This window comes from Acanthisitta chloris, unplaced genomic scaffold, assembly GCF_000695815.1.
Source record: "Acanthisitta chloris isolate BGI_N310 unplaced genomic scaffold, ASM69581v1 scaffold22637, whole genome shotgun sequence".
NCBI classification, from domain to species: Eukaryota; Metazoa; Chordata; class Aves; order Passeriformes; family Acanthisittidae; genus Acanthisitta; species Acanthisitta chloris.
The window spans coordinates 22,166-43,407 of record NW_008684062.1 but is presented as its reverse complement, the minus strand read 5'-3'; the positions used below and the strand labels follow the sequence as shown (position 1 = coordinate 43,407).

The following is a 21,242-nucleotide window of genomic DNA, read 5'->3' as shown; positions in this document are numbered from 1 at the left end:
AAGAGAGCTATGAGCTGTGTTACCCTGGTGAGACTACTGAGGGATAGGGGAAATCTCAGCTTAAAACAGCAGTGTGTCCTAATACTTTCTTCCTTCATCTTACTGGCTACTTTGAGAGGAGTTTGGGATAGGTCTTTTTCTACTTGTGCAGTTGTCTCTCCTCTCCAATTCATGTGGCAGGTACACTGGAACTTGTTCAATGCACTGGCCATACTGAGTAGGGTGATTTGTGCTGAAAAGCAGTGTTTACTCACAACCTCTAACTAACTGGTACTTAAATCAGACCTGATGATTGCCCTTACTGTGGCTAAAACTTATCAGTCAACATATTTTCCAGAACAGTGTGATACAGATGAAGCAGAACAGGAAGATCTTACTATGTCTCAGCCTTTCTTAATATACTGCCTCAGCATGTCTTATGTGTTTGAGCAAAATTGCTCAATGTGCTATTAAGTACAAGAGTATGATATGGAGACTCTCATCTCCAGCTGCTGCAGGGTGATGGAACTTAGGAGCTCAGCTTCTGCATGCATTAGTGTATCTACATCCATGTTCCCTACAGGTACCTGGTGCAGTAAAGGCTGAGACACAAAAGACACAAACCCCAGTGCAGATATAGCCACTTCATAGGACTTACAAGCACCTGAGATGAAGGACAATTCTGCACATAGATCTAGTCCTTCTGGTACAATCCTTACTTGGGCTTGGTAGGGCCGGGACTCAGTTCTGTCCTTCACTGTAAATCTTGTCTAATCAAAGGCAAGTCATTTAGCTATTGAGCTTCAGTTCTGAATCTATAAAATGGGACTAATAACAATGTCATCTTCTTGAGGCACCACAAGGATAAATATGTTAATGATTATGAGGTGCTGGCTGATGGGAAGCAGGTTTGTGTGTAATCATATCCTGCACTGTACACACCAGACCATAAAATATCGAACCCATGCTTGGTTGCAAGGGTCCTGTGAATAACTCGTGCATTAGAAGCTCCTTAGGAACTTGACAGGAACGCTCTGTTGGGGCATGGTAAATTGTTTCAAATCTGCTTTCCATAGGGAGCACTGCAGATCCCCAGGCTGTCAAATTTGCACCCAGCTGACATTAGGATGCTGAAGTCTGACACAGACTCTAATGGCTTCGTGCAGAAGAGGAATGTGCTGTTTATTTATCATGGATTTGCAACCACCAACTGCTTTCCTAGTAGCTTTCTTCCCTTTCTTTTATCCCAACCCTACCACCCACACACAATAATCTATCAGGGTTTAAAGCAGACAACCTGTTCTGAATTCAGTGTCACAAAATAGTATCAGAAACACTCAAACTTTTGAATATTTATTTGTGTAAAACGTAGAGGAACCAAATTCCATAAAGAAGGATCTTTGTGTAGTTACAGTTTTCAGCACTTTATGCAAAAGCCTCACATTGTTTGGTTGCAGATAGGGCTTGATTCAGTGTTTTGGCTCCAGCAAAGCACATACTTACATGTTAAGCATGCATATTACCAGTTGTTCACTGTCCCAGAGTCCTAAAAAAAAGTTCCTTTGAGAAAAGCTGGTTTCTGTCAAAACCCTGTTGGGCAGCTGTAGTACTTTGATTCATTAGTGTTATTACTGCAGACTGTGTAGCCCTTTTTCTCCTAAGGATATGAATAAAAGCTCTCTTAAAGCTTAAAACTGCATCGGACATCTGTTTCTCAAAATGACTGTTAGCTCAGTTCATAAGCAGCCATTAAATCAGTTCGTACATATTAAACAAAAGAACATGTAAATTAATCTTTGGAAACATGACTAATCATTTCAACCATAGGTAACCTAATACTCTCAATTACTGCTTGGAAAAATAAGGCATGTATGAATACAAATGTGCTTTTCAGTGATGCATTATTTATTTCGTAGGACCTATCAGCTCAGTAGGTGCTGCTCAGACAGAAAGGCAATGCTCCCAGTCTCCTGGACCGTGCAGATTCACTCTTGTTGGATACACAGAGCTGCTACCCATAGGGGATGTTTAAATGTCAGACTAAACACTGCTGCTCTTAAGACCTCTGTGGGCTGGAAGCTCCAGATGTCAGAGTTCAGTGACACTTGTGGAGTCTTGCTTCGTTCACTATATAATTTCTTGATGTAATAATTTCTGGGACTGAGTCTTTAGTTGTCCGTGGTAATTAGCTCTGTGCACTCCTGTGAGGTAGGTGAGTAGTCTCTCTGCTTTACAGATGAGGACAGAGGAGTTAATTTGCTACAGTTGCAGAGAGACAGGGTTAGGATAGGGGAATTCTTGACCTTTTCCACCCCTCAAGGGTCCCCCCTTGATCAGGCAGCATTGCTGAAATTGATGGGGTTTTTGCCTCTTGGCTGACTCAGACTCCTCTACTGCAAGCTGAGGCATGGAGTAGAAACCTAGAGCTAGCACACTGCATTAATACACGTGTTGAAGCTAAATTTATCTGCAGTTGTTGCATTTCATTGTGCCAGGATTCAGGTATTGCCCACGCACATCCTCAGTGTCTGAAGGTGAGGTTTGAGTGATAGATAGAGGTCTCCCAAGGCTGTATTACTTTGACAAGGATTTTTCAGCATGTCTCTGCTCTTTATCGCTCTCTCCCTTCTCAAGAAGGAGAAAGTGGTGTGGTTCAACATGCCTGACTCTCATATTTCTTTCTGGGATTTCCCAGATAACTGTGTGTGCACTGGTGCCCTCATACACCGTGGTCGTTTGTCCAGGGGCCCACAGAGGCCTCAAATCCCTTCTGCATTCAATTTCCAGGCAGAAAGACAGGTTGAGTCTAGGGAAACCTGAACACATGGTAGCTCTGTGGCCGTGTGCTAATTCCATTCAGCCCTGAACAGCTGTGCAGGGAAATGAAGGCAGGTTTCTGGCAAGCAGAGTAGGGAGCAACCCTCCGGCAGGCGGGGCTGGCAGGACTGTCCTGGTGGTGACCTGCTGGTGCACTGTGCCCTGAGCATCTCAGGTGGTTGCCCTTCCCTTGTGGGAAGAGGGAGGAGTTGTGTCACTCCAGAAATCCTCTCGGGATAACCCCAGACTGTCACATGGTGTGACTGGTTTGGAGCATGTGAGTAACAGTGGCACCACTTCCAGGAGTGGAGTCCACCGCCCTTGTAGTTCCTCTGGCTTGGTAAATAGGGCATGTGGATTTCTCCTGTCAGGGAGTAGCATTGGTTTAATGCACATTAACGAGCTCTGTCTGAGCAGTGTTTCTGAAGAAGCTCTGACGGTAATACCAAGATAGAAGATTTGCTTCAAGGCAACTCTGCACTTTTCTTCTTCCGGTTGCACTGGGTTTTGATTGCTGCTTTACTTGGGCAGAGGGGAGCTGTTGTTGATGTAGCTGATTTCCTGTCTTCAGTTCTTGGAGGCAAACTTTTACATAAAGGGAAGCATTTCAGCATTCTCTGAAATGGTCTGGTTCTGGCTAGGCTTTCTGATTCTGCAACCACTAAGCAGTAAGTTTCCAATCCAGTCCTGCTTATTTAGGCGTGCTCTCTCATCGGAACGCCATTCAGTGGTGTCTTGCTTGAGTCAGGAATGCTGGAAGGGGGAAGGCAATATACTTTAGGGAGTGTCTCTCAGCATGAAGCTGAGTGCTGGGTGACAAGCTTGCAAACTAGAAAAGTAAATGTCTGGAAAACCAGTGTCAGTAGAAGTGCAGAGCAGTGACCATGCTAATAATTTGCACTCCTGCATAGCTTTCCCCATTTAAGAATCCAAAAGTGCTTTACTAACATTGACTTAATCCTTGCAACACCCCTACATGGAAAAATGTCTCAGTTTTACAGACAGGGAACCCAAAGCATAAAAGAGTTGTTTGACTTTGCTCGTGAGTCTGCAACGTGCCAGTGGCACAGCCTAAATCTCTCAATCCCAGTTCAGCTGCAGGTCTTGGAACAGTCTGGCCCCTGCAAGCTCTGACAGTAGTTATTATGCAGCTTTCCAAAGGGATATGTGAGTGGCAAGAGGATTGTTGCTACTGGCATTGTCCTTGCAACCCTTCCATGCCAGGAAATGCACACAGAACATCGTCACCATCCTGTTTAACCAGGCTGAGGAGCGCCCAGGTCTGAGCACTAGAGCTGTCCTTGTCTCACTGTGACCATGGCAGGAGCTGTGTAACCATGTTCTTCCCACTTGCCTCTGTGTGTTTGTGACGTGTGCTGTAACTCCGTGTGCCAAGGTGCTTAGGGCTCTTTCCCACAACTGCTGGTTTGCCCTTCAGGGGAAACTGTGGGAAAGACACAGGAAGATTGCTGGCACTTAAGTGATCTTTGACCATATCTTCATGAGGGAGTGAGGAGGTTTGAAAGGGAAGAAGGGGATGGAGGGGGAAGAAAGGAAAAGTGGTCTGACCTTTCTCTCCCAGCTGTGTAAGCTTGCACTGATGGTTTGCATTTTTACAGTGCTAGGTTTCATATGGAAGAAGTAAGGTGCAAAGACTGAAACTAACTTTACTGTTGCAGTGGACACCCACTCCTACAAAAAGCCCCTGCCATGGCCAGCTTCCAACAGTGTGTCTTTTGTGATCTTGGTACCTGGGAGGGTAGCTTGGAAATGCAGTGAAATTATACTCCATATTAGTGACAGAGTTTGGAAGGGAACTGAGACCTCCTTCCTTGACAGATCCATGAGATCAAGAGCTCTGATCATAATGCAAAACGCAAGTGCAAGAATAAATAAACCTTTCTTAATCCAATCAACCTGGTTATTCTTGAATCCCATAAAATAGCTGCCAGCAGTTGCTTGAGAAGGGGTTGCTATAAACACGACTTATAAGGAGGGGACATCCAAACTTTGTGCAACCCAGTGATTGCATTGGCGATTTTCCAGGATCCCCCTGGGCTGCTGCTAATTGGCATAAAATTAAGCAGGTTACATCCACCCTCATCTTTAATACAAAGACAGGGCCCCCAGGAGGCAACAGGTTTCAGCGTGTGGCCTCTTGCATCGAGAAGGAGCATAGCACACTGGGACATGGAGTCTCCTCAGGCTCTTTCTCCCTGTTGACAGAGGTCTGGGGAAGCTGCAGGCCACACTGGACACCTTTGCAACAGTTTGACCACCCTCTATCTGAAAAAAAACTCCACAAACAAAAAAACCCTATGGCTTTGGTTAAGTCCATGTTAATCAGCATTCAGGAGACTTAACAAAAAAACAACATAATTTCTTCCCTCTCTCCTCCATCCAGAAGCAGACTACTGGTAGAAACTGAAGCTGGAAAAAATAGTTGAAAGTCAGCTAAAGTCACCTTGGTAACTGCAGCAATACACTTGCCCAGAACAGGAGACATCAAACCCAACTACAAACAGCTTTAAAGAAACAAAAAGAATGTAATCATCTAAAGAATTAATCTGACAACTGCCCACGTTTACACCTCCCACAAGCTCCCAATCAGAGGGAAATGTGCTTTAATCTCCTCCAACTCCCCTCCAGTTTCAGAAAACATGAGATGTGCAGTCTTTAAACTGGGGCATTTCCAGCATGCTGCTTCCATTTAAATCTACTGCCTTTCCTAATGCAGCAGCCCTGGATTTTGCAGACTTGTTTTTTCTGGACACTGAGAAACATGAATTTTTTTTGTGTGGGTTGGATGAAGTATTAAATCTGGAATAGACAAAGTTTGCAACATTTTATGTGATAGTCAGCTCGATCTTAGTCATAACAAGTAAAACTCCACTTTTGCTGCTGATTTATTTGGTGATGGGGTGGAGGAAGCAAAGACTTACGAGTAACTGACAGTCGTAAAAACAGGGATGTTAGTATTAGAAATCAAACTTTTTCTATGTTTTTTTCTGAGGCTGAAAACTACAAGCTGTGGATGGCAATGTGTGTTACAACATGAGTTTTCCATGAGTAGCAACCTAGAGGTCCTAGCGACCCTTCATCTGGCCTATCGCCCTTTGGAAGGGTCAGCATGAGGATTTCCAGTCCCAAAGAGAGAATTTTAATGGGTCTTGCTGGGTTCCTGTGTCATGCAACATGTTTCTGAGTCTGAAAGTGGTGGCACTGTGGCCTCTTGATGTGTTATGTGCAGTCCACAATACACAGCTCTTGTTTAGAAAGGTAGCTTAGACAGAAGGTTATTTGATTTCTGCTGTTGGAGTTTCGCCCTTAACTTTAAATATCTGAAATTGTGTAAGCTCTACTGGAGTGAAACAAAAAACACAGACTGACTATTTTGGAAAATTTCTGTGGAAAGGATTAATACTTTCATGTCATTCAAAGTATTAAATACCATTTTGCTTCACCTTTTTGACAGAAGGGCTGGTTACTTATTAATGTGAAATCATAATTATTGACAGCCCTAAAGTCATGACAGTTCCATTTGATAGTTATACATTAGTCAACATCTTCTCTTGAGCATGTAATGACAAACAGCATTTGCTGGTTTTAATAAGACTTAGAAAGCTTTGCCCCTTGCCTCCAGAATATTGTTGTCATTCCGATTATTGCCTTAACAACCAGAGGCTGTTTCCCCTCCGGACTAGCCCCATTGTGCTAGCAGCTGTACTGGCTAGCATGGTGGAAACCTAAAAAACTCACCTTCAGCTCAGGGGGGTTTGGAAACCAGGGGCATGAGAAGCTGTCCCTGCTGAAGCATGAACCTACAGCATCGATTGCCCAGGAGGCTGTTATGGGACGTACCTGGCACACTTAGGCAGGCCAGGTGAGCAGGGCACAGTCTCTTGTCTGTAGCAATAACATTGCTGTAAAACTCCTGATCCGCTCCAGGGCGCCTAAACTCTGGAACTGCATTTAGGAGTGCAGGCTTATGGCTTGCTTGAAAATCATGTGTTCCTAATGGCTGACCCTGTTGGTAGGGGCTGATAAATGAATGATTGGAAGCTGTAGACCACAGGCTGACTTTCCCACAGCTCACTGTGTATATAAGATCTGATAAGGAAGTTGAGACAAAGCTTAGCTTAAGGTCAACTGATCATTAATCAACTGTAACTGCATTTCTCAGGTAATCAGCCTGCAAAATGCTGGCCCACTCCACTCTTTGAAGACCCCACCTACAAAGAGCTGTAAAATGTTTGCTGAAGTAGATTAAACACGACTTTAAGTGCCACCTATAGACTACAAAGCATGTTTTGTCTTTGCTTCAGGGTTAACCCACTAAACTGACACTCTGATGTCTGTCAGTCCCTCAGCCCACCCTGTACATAAACTGTATCCTGACCTACTGTGTCCCTGCTGGATCCAGTATTGCTTTTGTGTGTTGCTAAAACAGAACATGGGACATGTTTTACAGTTTTTCTCTTGCAGGGAGCTGAGCTGCTCTGGTATTTTTTTCCTACATGTCTCTGACCTGGCCATGCAGAGTATTTTCAGGATTGCATTGTGAGACATCAGAGTTTAGCTTGCGTCCTCATTTCAGAGTGGGCAGCCTGGGTGAAGGGCTCACCTGGGACTAGGTGACCTGGCAGGAGCAGTAGGCTGATCTGCACTGGAATTCACACAAACTGCACTACTATGTGTGTGGTTGATGGGAGTAATTTTAGGACAGCACTCAAAGGTAAAATCAAGTCAAGGTGTCATCTAAGTCAGCTCATGAGGGTCAAGCTGTTTCTTTACAATCATTTCCAGATGTACATTAAAGATGGTTCATCTTGGATGGAGGAAGGATCCAGACTTGTTTTAACAGTATTCCCAAATGGCACCACAGCCTGATAGCCTTGTTTGGCTTTTGGTCTGTCTGGCACAATGGAGACAAATTGCAATGTGGCATCTCCATTCCCTCCTGCTTTCCCTGTCACTCTCCTCCGGTGATTTTGTTCTATAGAAACTATCTTAACTAGTCTTACTTCTATTAAGTTCATGTGGAATGCCAGGTGACAAAAATATAAATCACTTATCAGATGCATCACATCAGTCCATGTCATCCGTAAAAATCGGAACCTGCCCTGTCCTTCATTCTTTGTTTTGGACTGTCAAGTATGGGATCATGCTGATGGTCTTTGAACATACAAAGTGTTTATGGTCAAGTATTTTGAGATAGACTGTTTTATTATCGAGAGGATTCGGTCTGGCAGAGTTCCTAATCATGTAACAACATAACCTTTAGTCGTAGCTTCAGAATATGCTGGTCTTGCAGAAATGAATGAATAAGAAAGCAAAGCTGCCATTGTCTTAAAGCAGCCCCACTTCCAAGGGAAAACAATCTGTGGATCTCCATCTCAACACACATAGAGTCTGTCTTTTGGCTGTTGCACTTGATGCTGGTGGAAGCAGGGGGTTCTTGAAACCTTTTGGTTGAACTGTGCAAAGAAATTATTTGAACACAATTGTAGGGATGCCTCAAACCTCAAAGGCACAAAGGGGTAGACAACTCTTTCTTGCAGGCCACTGCCTAAAATATCCTGAAGATAAGCAAAAGCAGGAGGGAGGGCACACCTGGTAATTCTTCCGAACCATTTCACAGTGTTTGGGGTTTTGGAGAGTGTAGTTTTGCTGTAGTTCTTTCCCGAAAATTTTTTTCTTTTATACTGGGAAGGGATGCACCATGCATATGCATCAATTCAGATCCTCAATTGTCAAACCAAGGTAAAGAGCTGCATGCTGGGACTGGTAGTCTAAGGGAGGCTGTGTCCTTCAGGTAGGGGTGACAAAAACTCAGATGTGTCTTCATAACAGCTTGTTCCTGTGTCCTTCAATATTTTTAGTCACTCTGAAACACAGCAGAAACAGCACTCAGCACCAGGATCCTGAATATGTGCATTTTGTCTTTTAGAAGCCGTAAGGACAGTTTAGAAAGCGAGAGCTCAGCAGGTATCATTCCTCATGAGCTAATCCGCACGAGACAGCTGGAGAGCGTGCACCTGAAATTTAACCAGGAGTCCGGAGCACTCATTCCCCTCTGTCTAAGGTGAGTGAAACCATCCTCCTCCTCAGCTTGTGCTAACATGCTGCTTTTGCCTTGTGGCATTGTTTCACCATATAGACATGCATGCAATGGGTCTGTGAAGGCCAGAGCTGAGATATTTTGCCAAAACACATTAGAAACAGATGATTCTTCACATGTGTGTTCATCATGGTAAGATTGTTTCTCATTCCTTTTCTGTCTTCCAGTGTATTTTGAGTGCTGAAGCAGGACAGAGTTAGTATAGGGTTTTCTTATTAGTCTAATGCTAGCAACTCTGTGGTGAAGAAGGGATGTCTTAACATACTCTGTCAAAGAAATCCCTTAAGTTGTTCATTCTGACTTATGGACTCAGATAAGTGTTTATGCAAAGGCTGTTTGCAGACAGTTTATGCATACAAGTGTGGTTTTTAGACAAATTATGTCACATGACTGAAAGAGCAAAACATTGCATGCGTACTCTACACATTGTCTTTTGAAGGTTTAGGCTGCACATATCACTGCCTTCTAGTTTTCCACAGTTTTAGTTAGCACTATTTTAAAAATACCTGTGCAAATGTTGTAATCCTTAACATAAAGATGAAGTGTGGGGTAAAGACAAATGATTGTAGGTGATTGAGTTTAGCTTAATGAGTTAGGTGTGGGTAGTATCAGAGTTATCAGCAGCAGGTGCACATTTGCCTGTGCCTGTTGAGAAACCAGTAGGATAGTTAACAGAAACGTATTTTATTTTACATCACAACTGTGTGAGCAGTCTGTCCTGCTCAGCTGACCAGTAGTAACTCATCAACTGTGACTTTGTTAGACACCAAGTATATTACCTGAAGTTTTCCCTGTTGCAAGTTGGAAGCTATGCATGCATGTCATGTGTGCTCTGATCCTAAGTACCAGAGCCATGATTTTCCCTTGCATTGAATGAGAAAAGGAAATTGATGCTGTAGATGGTTGTGTATCTGTATGTTGTAGGCATCTGCTTAGGTAATACAGGTGACACTTGTCAAGCACCAGGGCAATTGATTACTGGGTATTGTCACAATAGGTAAGTTTGGCCTCACCAACGAGCTTTCTTGGAAATGCATCTTCACACTCGCACATGATGTGGAGTCTGGATTCTCTTCTGCAGTTTTTTCTTACTAGAAGACTGGGAGTCCTCTGCCCTTACATACATCAGCACCTCATCATGAGGATAGGCATGCAGTGGATTTAGATGTATTCTAATTCTGAGAATAAGGGGGGATGAGGGTCACCCCCTGCCTCAGAAGGAGGCTCGTGACCTGCTGTTTGGAGCAAATCATTAATATATTCCTAAAAAATTAATAGTTGCTGCCTTCAAAATGGTTTCTTATGCTGATGGCAGAAACAGTAGTGATGTGTCTTCATTGTTGTGCTGAATGCTGTGCACACTCTCTTGGTTCATGCACATATGTTTAATTCTCCAGGGGAAGGCTCTTACACGGACGGCACTTTACATATAAAAGTATTACAGGAGATACAGCAATCACGTTTGTATCAACGGGAGTAGAAGGAGCCTTTGCTACAGAGGAGCATCCCTATGCAGCACACGGACCTTGGTTACAAGTGAGAAACCTCCTTCCTGTTTCTCCCCCTTCCTCCTTACCGTGTCCTAAAAATGATCCTGCTAAGGGCTTATGTGGTTTAAAAGTGTAACAAACTTGTATCTTCTGCTGTGACATCTCTCTGAGCTCTTGCATAATACTTTGAGTAATTATGGACTTGAAAAATAATGGTAAAATGTTGCTATTTATATTAATGGAACTTGATAAGCAGTGGATGGAAAAATCAGAAATCATCTGTGAATGCAGTAGTGTCCATTTCCTGGAATTGGAGAACACTTTACGGGCTGTATTTACTCTTGATTTCTTCCAGAAAGGAATTTGGGGAGGCAGAGTGGAATGACCTAAACAAGAATGGAGCCAAGGCGGAAGAGCTAGAAAGCTGTGGGACTGTGATCCTACAGAGAGCCAAGATCTCAGTTTTACATCATCTGACGGGAGAACAGCACAGAGAGCTCTTCTTCTTTCAGTTTTAGCTCTTTCCTATTGATTCTTTAACAAAGGCTTGTGGTTGCTTGAAGCACCCACACATTTTCTGCACTCAGATGTTTTCTATATCACAGATTTTCCTTGGAAAATCCCTATCTGCTTGGTGTTGAGGGTCATCCCTACGGAGCAGTGATACACTAATGATATGATGGCACAGTGCTGTTCTACCCTTGAATTTCTTCACGGTTATGAACATATTGTGAAAACAAAAAAGCTTGGGGGAGTGTATTAATGCAGAAGAGCCCATCTCTGAGGGACTGTATGTGTGCAGTACATCTCTGCCTTCACCATTACTGTGATATTCCTTCCTCCCCTTCTGCTGTGAAGGCAGAGGTTTGTTTTAGCATTGCAGTGTTACAGTTAACCTTGCAGTGACTTGCTTTCGAGGCTTTCTGCAGCCTGTGTTCATATGTCTGGAGGACATCATACCTTGAAATCTGTACGACCTGCAAAGGAGCTAGCACCATCTTTCGTGTATGGATTTTCAAAGAGCCTGCATGCTTTGATTGTACTGACTGGAAAGTGCAACACTCCTGTAATGATTAACAGCAAAGGGTCAGGTTTAAGGGTGGGTCATTTGCTGTTGGTTCCTGTGCTTGCCAACATATGATACACAGGATCTTGTGACTGTGTTAACTCCAAACATGAGTGTTTGCATTTACATTACATCTTGCAATGTATTGATGCGTAGAGTAGTCAGGTAACCTCTAAACAGTGGAGAATGGCAATAATTATGTCCCCGTTCAGACATGTTAACCCTTATGTACCTGGTTGTTTTCATGCCTGTTACTTCAGTGCTGAAGAATGTGGAAGATCTTTGGAGTAGCTGGAATGGAAAGGTGAAGAATTGCTGGCTCAGATGGTAGGCAGAAACAAGTTCCCTTGCTTGTTTCCTACACAATGTCAGTGTATTGGATCTTCTCATCTCACATGACCAGCCCCTCTGCTGGCCTCTGCTCTGTCCTGTGTTAATGAAGGAGGACAGGCTGGGTGGGGCAGGAATGGAGACTAAAAGCAGCCTGGGACAACAGGAGTAGCACCTGGTTGTGAGATACACGTGGGAGTGTCTGAGGCTCTTGGCTTAATATGCGACGGGAGGCTTGATCCGTGCTCGGCAGTCCCTTGTGGTGTTGGGAGCAGGGGAGGGGGAGGTTCATGTGGCTTTGCTTCAGAAGTAAAAGAAGTTGTGGTGCATGAAATTTCCAAGAAGGCGAGCTGTGTTTGGTTTAGTCCATTGCAGCCTGGGCTGGCTGAGCTGGCAAGCCCAGCTAAGCTTTCACAGCAAGGCCCAGAGAGGATTTTCCTCCTCCCTCGCATGGGACCCCAGGCACAGTGAGGAGCTCCGAGGAGAGTTGGCAGCTGAAAGCAGATCACTGCAATGCAGGGGCTTGTTGCAAAGACAAGCAAATGGTGGAACTGTGGAGAAGAGGACACATGGCAGGCTTCTCCTCCTGTGGACTTTTTCCCTATCTTAAGGGAAAAATAAGAGCCTGAAAAATCTTGGCCTCAACTCTGCAGCAGCCAGAGACTGACTTCTCTTGAGCCTGAGCTTTGGTGCAATGAAAACCCAAACCTGCAGACTAAACACAGTACCTCCTGTTTACATCTCGTGGGCTGGAGTGGAGCATGTCCAAGGTGGGACAGATCAGAGAGGCTGCACAGTCTATCAGCCCCCACTGCCTGGGCTGAGCAATGAGCTGAGGATCGCTGGGCTCCAATGGAGGGTTAGTAGATGACAGGAGTTTGGCAGGTCCCAGCACCATTCCTACTAGACAGGTGTCCATATCACCGCCACAGCTGGTACTCAGCGGGAACCATTTTAGCAGTCTCAGCAGAAAAAGCAAGGAGTCATTAGACCACAGAGATTGTACGCCCCATTTCGATCAACAGTCTTTCCAGGTCACGTTTGAGGCATGTTAGTTGGGGAAGCCTGTCCTGCTGCTGCCCATGCTCTGGGGATGATTAGATTATTTCATTCTCCAGAGCTGTCAAATTGGCACCTTTCCCAAGTACTTGGATTTTTTTTTTCATTTAAGTAACATTTAATTAGTTCTAAGAAGCTAAATTCTATTAGAGGTCTAAGCATGTCAGGCTGGTTTATTTCTGAACTTCTTCCACTGTGTCATGTATTGTTGAATAAGGAAATTGCTTTAACTCAGAAATGTACAAATATTCAAGAAGTCCTCCTTGTTAACACTAGACTCCTGTTTATATGCTAGTTACTGTGGCAAAGTCTCTGATGTGTAACACTTGCATTAACATTACACATGATCAAAGGCTTCCGCGGTTCTTTCTTCCACTCCCCCTTCCCCCAGTGCTATGACAGCAGAGCCCCCACACTGCCTCCTAAGAACCTCTGCTCTCCTTTCCAAGGGGTAGATGTTCTAGATGCACAAGGAAAGGCTGTGCAGGAGGTGTCTGGCCCCATGTTGGAGGGACACGCAGACAGACTCCAACATTAACTGCCCCGCAGTGACATTTGTATTTGTGGTGGAGCGTCCAAGGTTCTTGGTCCAACCAGGCATGCAGTTCATCACAGATTGTCCTTGTTTGTCTCTGAAACCTTCCCAAAGCAAGGTGAGGTTGTGCGTGTGCTCTCCTTCCCTCCCTTACTTACGTTCCAGCAGATGATAGAGACGCTCTGTTGAAATGTGTTACTGATCAAGCCCGTCCCAATAAAGTTGCCTGAGCCTTTAATACATATTAATATTATCCTGGGGTAGTTTGTGTCAAAGCCTGTCAGCATGCATCATCCCTTGGGAATTACCATCATTAAGTCTCCAGTGATGGGAGTCAGGACATGCTTCTGCAAAGCTCCTCTGCTTTTATGTGGAGCTCTCTGCCCATCTAGCACAAAGGAGGCTGTTCTCCCCTCCTGCCTTGCTCACCTGGACTGCTTACTCTCCCCAGAGGGGAGAAGGAGGTTTGTTTAACACTACCTTTAGATAATTTCTGTTCCTGCTGCTTTAGGCAGTCATTGTTCTAGGGAAAAAGATGACACTCAAGTCTTTGATCATGTGCAACGTACATGTTACGCACCAGATATTGCTGCAGACTCTGACATACGAGCCAATGCAGTGCAGTAAAAACAAACCTACGGTTAAAGAGTTCTCATTAACTGTAAAATCTAGCACACAGAATTTAAGAAATATCTGCACTTTAGCCTTGCCCCTGTTTCACATGTGTATTTCAATACAATATCTAATTGAAAGATCATCCCTATTTTTAACAAAGCATACCTGCCTCATGCAGTGCACAGAGATGCAGAGTGTTTGGGGGATGAATCAGGAGTGTGGAGTAAAGTATACTCTTGCCTATAGGACTTCCACTTCATTTGTTTGTCGAAATTGGAAGGTGTGTAGTGAATGAGGCAGGTAATCGCAGAAAAATCACAATAGTCTTACAGGAAAGCCCATTAAGTGTTACTTTGGAGAACTGGATCCTCTTCCTGCCTCCTCTTTTCTTTCTTGATCCTATTCCAGAGTCTTAAGCTAAAATGTTCTCACCTGTCAATTGAGTTTGTGTTCCTCATTTTCTGGATACCTAGCTCAAGACATGAGGTCTGATCTGTGTTCCCCGCAGCAGGCAGAGGCCAGGAGGAATTCCTCTGTGGATACCCTTGTGCCCCACAGGGCTGAGTGGCCTGGAAAGCAGGGACCAACAGGTATTGAGATGGACACCCACAAGAAGTAGACATTCAGATTCAATTTTCTCTTCACTCATTTTCCTATGTCTGTTCAGGAAAACCTTCTTCCAGTCATCCTGTGAAGGATGTAATGAATTCAGTGCTTGCCAGGCACTCCAGCTCCACAGATGAACACCAGAAACAATTTCAGGAAGAGATTAAAATTTGTTCTTGCAGGTTAGGAGAGCGAAAGGATCTCTCTGGGGTAAGGGGTCAGCCTGGGAGCCATGGTCAAAGACCCATGTTCAGCTTCCTGCTCTCACAGATTTTCTCTGTGACTTTAAGCATCTTACCTTCTTTTAGTCTCCATCCCCCACCTGCTGCATGGAGAAGAGTGCTTCCCTGCCTTGCAGAAATGTGAGGCCAAGCACGTCAGAGGCTGAGAGTGGTAAGGACAGTAAGATTAGGTACTTCCAGTGGAATCCATGCTGGCAGTAGTTGGATAAAGGGGAAGAGAGTAGGAGAGAATGGAGAAGCAAGTTGAATGGTAATGAAAAGAAATGATGACTAATGCTGCATTCAGTGAGCAGAACCATCCTGAGGACTGAGCAGGGCAGAGGTCTTGTGGGAGAAATTCTGCAGGTGATCCTGTGATTACAGATTTGTTTCATGAGGCATACATATGCTGGGGCAAAATTAGCACAGCACAATCTATCTGCATCAGTTTCCAAAGTTTTGTATGCCCAGTGTCGCTGGTCTCTGGGTATAGAGGCTTTTTTTCCCCAGGTAATTTACTTGATTTCAGGACAAATCCTGCTAGGTAGATGGAGGCTATGGGTCATTGGCAGATGGCACCCCCTAATTTTCAGCACAAGGTCTCCACATGAGCTGAGGAGCTCACAGCTGTGGTGGAGTATTATCCTCTGGCACCAGCCACTGCTGGGGGAGGCTCTTTATTCACCTCCTGTGCCAGTAGGTTCACAATGTCCATCTGAAGCACGTGGATACTGAAGCTCTGGAAATGGGGTTCTCCAGTGTCCTTGCCTCTTACATTGTCTCCAGCTTTGGCCTCTGATCTGCCCTTCATCCTGTTTTTCTGTTTCTCCCTCTTCCCCTCATCCTGGCCTGTCTCTGCTTTCCTCTCCTCCCCTTCATTCAAGTTGGCAAATTCCTTCTCCTCCTCCTCCACATGGCCTGACTTCCAGCAGAAACGCTGAGAGCACTGGAGAGTTTCCCTGCCTTTAGTCCTGATGTGCCTGGTGCCATAGCAATCCCTCGCTGCTCACTCAGAGCAATGATCAGAGGGAAAACCACTCCTTAGCTGCCTCTGCCCTGTGTTGGGGGCAGAGCTGCCTTAGGCTGGGACATGTTCAATGAAGAAGGGTTCTTCAGTGCATTTTTCTGCATTTCTCAGGCTGTGGACAAACAGGCTTCTTACTTAGCAAAGCATTTTCACAACTAGGAGAAAGACTTTCCCTTGTCCTCCAGAACACTTTTTTGCTAATCTTCACCTCCCTCCTCGTTAGGGGCAGTTCTTGTGCTTTGCAACAGAATGATCATGTGCATTTGCTAGCACTGTCAAAATATACTTTTTCCAAAATACCCCTCTCGATTCCTTTTTCCCCAAAAAACTTTAGAAAAAAAATCAAAAACAAGGCATCCAGCATGGAAAAATAAGTTGAGGCTTAGGACAGCAAGGTCAAACCTCTCATAGAAAATGTTAAATGTGCCTGTAGGCAAGATAGGTACGTGGAAGCCGTGGGAAGCATCCAGCATGCAGGAGCTATCAACATGTGCTATCTATGCTGGCAGTTGCAGAGAAGGGGGGATTACTGCGAGCAGGGTCATGGGGACGATCCATTCTTTTGGTTTGGCAACCTAAGTGAAAAATCTGGGAAAGAGGATCAGACTGAGCCCAATCTTTAAATATTTTCAGTTTTTCTTGCTGAAACAAAAGCCTTAAAGAGACCAAAAGCTGAAAAAAAATCCTTTTATGTTGAATGAAACCAGAAATAAGAAGGTTTTCTTCAATAAATTTTGCAGAATAGGGCTGGAGTTGTTAGAAGTTTTGCCTTCTCTAATCAATATTTGAGGGATAAAACACTTGTGTAGAGTATGAAAAGCTCGTATTTTCTTTCTTTCCTTTAATTTGAACCCCTATTTCTATTGCTTTGCTTTATGGGCACCACGACTATGGGGTATTTTGGTTCTTCCTCAGCTCATCCAATTGGAGTTGTTCCACACCATATAAAACACTGAATTAGTCACAGAGACAGTGCACAAGAGAATGACTCTGTTCCGGTAGAGTCAGGACATTCCCCTGGAAATGAGCACATCTGGTTCTTCTCTCTGCTAGACCACATGTTAAATCATTTATGCTCATTGGCATAATGGCAGCAGCAGAGGTTCAAAGAACATTTGAAAGCACAACCCTGATGCTTGAGATGCTCACTTGTAAGTGGCAGCTATCGGTCAGGTCCTCTCTTGAAGAGATAGGGTTGAATTTTGGTCTCCCCAAACTCTAATAGATGTGCTATGCCTAGCATGAGTTTAAGGACAACATCCGCAAGCTGGTTTAAGTTGTGGACAACTGCGGCCTGCTCTTCTCCAAAGCAGTTTTATGCATCTACTCGAGAAAATACTTTTTCAGAATCTTTTGGGTGGCTTCTCCCAAATTCTTGAGCAGGTCTTGGAAATCTAAGCTAATGCTTTTCCAGTAAGTTTATTGTCTTCCCGAACACTCCCCAAAACCTCACTGTGTTATTCCTTTGTGTTCTTCTCCCTCACTGCTGAGTTAGACTCTGGGAGAAACTTACAGTAGGGTAGATATGTCCCATTAGGACATCATGATCCTCCTTGTATCAACTCTCCTGCAGCATGTTCACTAGTACATTGTCCAGGCTAGTTGAGGATGAGTCAAGTTCTTTGATCCTTCTTAAGCTGACTGACTGTCTATCCTGCCACCTAATGCCCCTCCCTTGCCACTCAAACTACATTTTGGCTACTCTGTGTAGGTTTTCTTCCAGTCGCTTGAAGAAGTCTTTGAAATGCCTCTTATTCCTTTGCTGCTTCTCTCTGAAAGAATTGTTATTGCCTGTTGTCTTGGTTCTCTTGTTAGCCCTCTCCCCAGCTGAGCCAAATTTTATCTGTTCTCTCAGAGCAGCCTTGTCTGCATGACAGATCTCATCAGTCTGGGCTCTAAGGAGCTCAGGTCTTTGGGATCAGCCTTGTAATTGAGAATGTCATGGAGAGATCCCACAAGGTCAAAATCTTTCAGCGTCATCATATACTTCCTCTTCTGGGATTGTAACATCACGGTGTGAAGCAACAGGGTCCCTGAGGCATCTGTGGGGGGATGTTTCTCCTCTACAAGGAGGGTTGTGAATCTCCTGGAAGAGCAACAGTGGAATTTCCCATCAAAGGTGTCTGTTGCAATACTGGTACCTTTGAGGCTGTAATGAGATCTGTGCTGGATCCAGGCAGCAAGGTCTGACAGTGTCAGGGCTGGGCATGACGTAGAACAACAATGTGACAAGGCCTCTGCCCTGAACCACTTGCAGTCCGAACAAAGCAGTGTGAAGAAGGCCTGGTCAAGGGGAGAGCAGAGACATGGTTGGGGGTTGCTTGTGACACAACACATGATTCATCAGGGGATTTTTATTGGTGGGAATTCCAGTGGGAAATGCTGATGCACTTCAATTTCACTTTTTGTTGTGCTGCTGACACAAATTAAGATGAAACGTTTTCAGGGCAAAGGACTCCTAAAAGTTGCTGGATATTTGCAGATGTAACAGATGACATGTGGCTTAGGATACAACTGCTCCACCTCTTCCAGGCACAGCACCTGATGAATGGTTTCATAGAAGGGTTGGTATGGTTTACATTGGGGTTTATTGCAACGTGTCCCCACCTTCTCTGGCTGGGCCATACAAGCCAGCTCTGTACTAAGTCCAGAACTAATAAAACGTGGTTTTCTTTCTTTGACAAACCTTCTAGAAAAGCAAGTGGCAGTGTTTAATGCAAACAAAGCACTGGGGCAAAGTGTGGGATTGTTTGATTTTTTACCTAGGCAGGCAAGAAAATTTGAGTATAATCAGTAAAAGCACCTCTGCTTCATTGTACCTGGGCCAGTTGCTTGTGTCTTGCCTGAGACAAAGCATGTTTCCTGAAGCTAGGCCGAGCTGCAGCTCGATTCCTAGCTCATCTTCTAAGGGTCTTCCTTGATCAAAGTCTTGCCAGCTGCAGCAGATACTCAACACCAGTGTGATCTCTGGCCCCAGTAGCCTTTTCTGAGCTGAGAATTTCAAGCCCTCATGGCAGTGTTGAACCCTATAGTGAGAGATGGGTGTTAACTGTGTGGTGGTACCTGTAAGCTGGCTGTAAAGTCTTTAATGTTTTACTAAGCACCAGTTGTTTTCAAAGCCAGTCAAACTCATCTGGACCCCCATGACCTTGTGTACAGTTTTAGATTTCATGTGTTTTCATGTGCTTGCAGCCATGCAACTGTAACAATACAGGTTTCTCAGCCAGCTGCGGGTGTGAAAGCTTCAACACAAACTCCTTCGGTTGACCCATAGGTAAGCCCTGTAGGTAAGAAGTAGATTTCAGCAAGGTCAAGTGAGACTTGCCACGAGAGGGAGACAGCATGCACAGAGCCCATGTGTTCCCTGAACACATCCACCTGGATGAGACAGCCTAGCCTGGTATTTTGTAATGTGTCTGGACACGTGCAGCTGTTAGTGAAGCAGTGAGAACACAAACTTCGGACCTCAGTTGTGTGGTAGGTGCCTGCAATAGAAAACAGGGACTTATCTTTTGGCTAGTCGTCGTCTTCTGAGCATGTGTCATGACTAAGTGCCACGCAACACACAGCAAATGGAATCTGGATCTGCTAGCTATGGGATAGTGTGTGTCCAGGCCTCTCTAGGTCAGGTCAGGGAGATCCTGGTGTGAGCAGGACTGTGCAGCACCCAAGGAGATGTTTCAGATACTTGCTGGCTGGTGAGGCTGTTCACTGTTCATACTGCAAACAGCTACTGCTAAGGCTGAGCTGCACCCTGTAACCAGCTCTGGCAGGCTGGGCCAGCGGAGTGTTTGCACAGGGCTGTGAAAACACAGCACTGCAAGCACCGGGCCGCTGCGGCACCCAGGACACCCGCCACCACCCCTTGGGACTGCTCCTTTGCTTCCTCAGCACCAGCCGAGAGATTTCATGGGAGAAAAGGCTTGTTCAGTGCGCATGGGATGGCTTCATTTGCCCTCCAGATTGCGTCTGCTTTTCCCATGGCTGCAGCACAACAGCAGAGCTCTGTTTTCCTTTGGGAAGGGAATAAGCTGCTTCATCATTGTGATCTCTGGGCAGTGTCCTGTTGATAAGATCAGTTAACAGCATCAGAGGAAAGCTGTAGATTCAGGTCTGAAGTATAGAGTGAACAGGCCCTATTTGTTTAATTTGAGCTTCTAAGGTTTAAATCCCAGAGGAAATTAAATTAGGTGCCTAGAGCAATGGCAGTCTGTCATGTTTATTTGCTGGAATGTCACCTTTAATATCATGCACATATAACGTGTGTGTGCGTGCTAATGTAATGGGGTATCATACTGTGCAGAAGCAGGCATGCTACAAGAACTGGAAACGTGAAATACCGTGAGTGAGGGACACTGAGATGGGATTGGAGTTATTCTCATCCTTCTCTGTAGGAGCAAAGACTCACTCACCAGCATGACGGTGGTTTGCTGATTGCAGATGGGGATGGCAGCCTGATCTATGAGCACAGGCCTTAGTGCTCTTGTGCTGTTTTGATTGGGCTACTTCTGACAGGAGAAATCTTGTCTAGACGCGAATGCAGGATGACAATACTTCTTGCTTCCAAGCCCTCTTCAGCAGTTGGTGTGCTGCCGGCACATGCCTTCCCCCTGCACCCTCAGGAGAGCTCAAGAGTGCCAGTTTCCTGTGCTGAGGGATGTGTCTGCTTCTATGTTTGGTTACACCTGCGCTTCAGAGTCTTCATTCTTCTCCAGGAAGGAAGGCAGGTCTCCTCAGAAGCATGGGGTGGTAGGGTTTGGTGTGGGTTTTTCCTGACCTAGACGGTTAAGGACAGGCTCTGAGAGACACACTGTGTGAATGTCACTGCAGCAGTTTGTCATTACAGCCTGTGATGCCTGCCCTCCACCAAAATTAACTGTCCATGCAGGGCTTGCGGAACAGCACTATGAGCTGTTCTCAGCCTGCTGCATAGGGCAGGCTGCCATTGCTTTGAGCCCCCACACAGTCCACCGGACAGCTGAGCTGTGGACTGTCCCACTCCACTCATTAGGGATCCCCTTCAGGGATCCATTTCAGCTCGCTACATCAGTGGTATTTGTGGAATTTTTTTCAGATGGATTATCAAAATTCACAAAGAGGGGGCAGATGGGCTCAGCCATCTGAAGGCATTGCACCCCAGTGTCAGTGCTAGCCACATAGGTTTGTCCCTACTCCTATATTTTGTGGCTTAGCTGGAACCTGACCCCCCTTCGCTCTCTCCACCCTTTGCTGTTTACCCCTGCATACCCTGTCTTGTTTTCCTTCAGCCTGAGAGCAGCTGGCTGCCTCGCACACGTGGTTCCTATTTCTCTCCTGCCTCTGGCACCTTGGGAGCGCCCAGGGGTCTTCCTGCTGTGCTTGTCTTCTAGTCTCCCT

At 45.1% G+C, this 21,242-nt stretch overlaps 1 protein-coding gene across 1 annotated transcript in view; it reads left to right on the top strand.

Moving 5' to 3' along the window:
• Window positions 1-21,242, top strand: part of SUFU (suppressor of fused homolog (Drosophila)) — an 86,667-nt gene that overhangs the window by 59,383 nt on the left and 6,042 nt on the right. Inside the window, exons 8-9 of the mRNA XM_009079148.1 lie at window positions 8,747-8,881; window positions 10,315-10,453. Coding sequence (XP_009077396.1) covers window positions 8,747-8,881; window positions 10,315-10,453 — 274 coding nt within the window. The remainder of the gene's footprint in view (window positions 1-8,746; window positions 8,882-10,314; window positions 10,454-21,242) is intronic.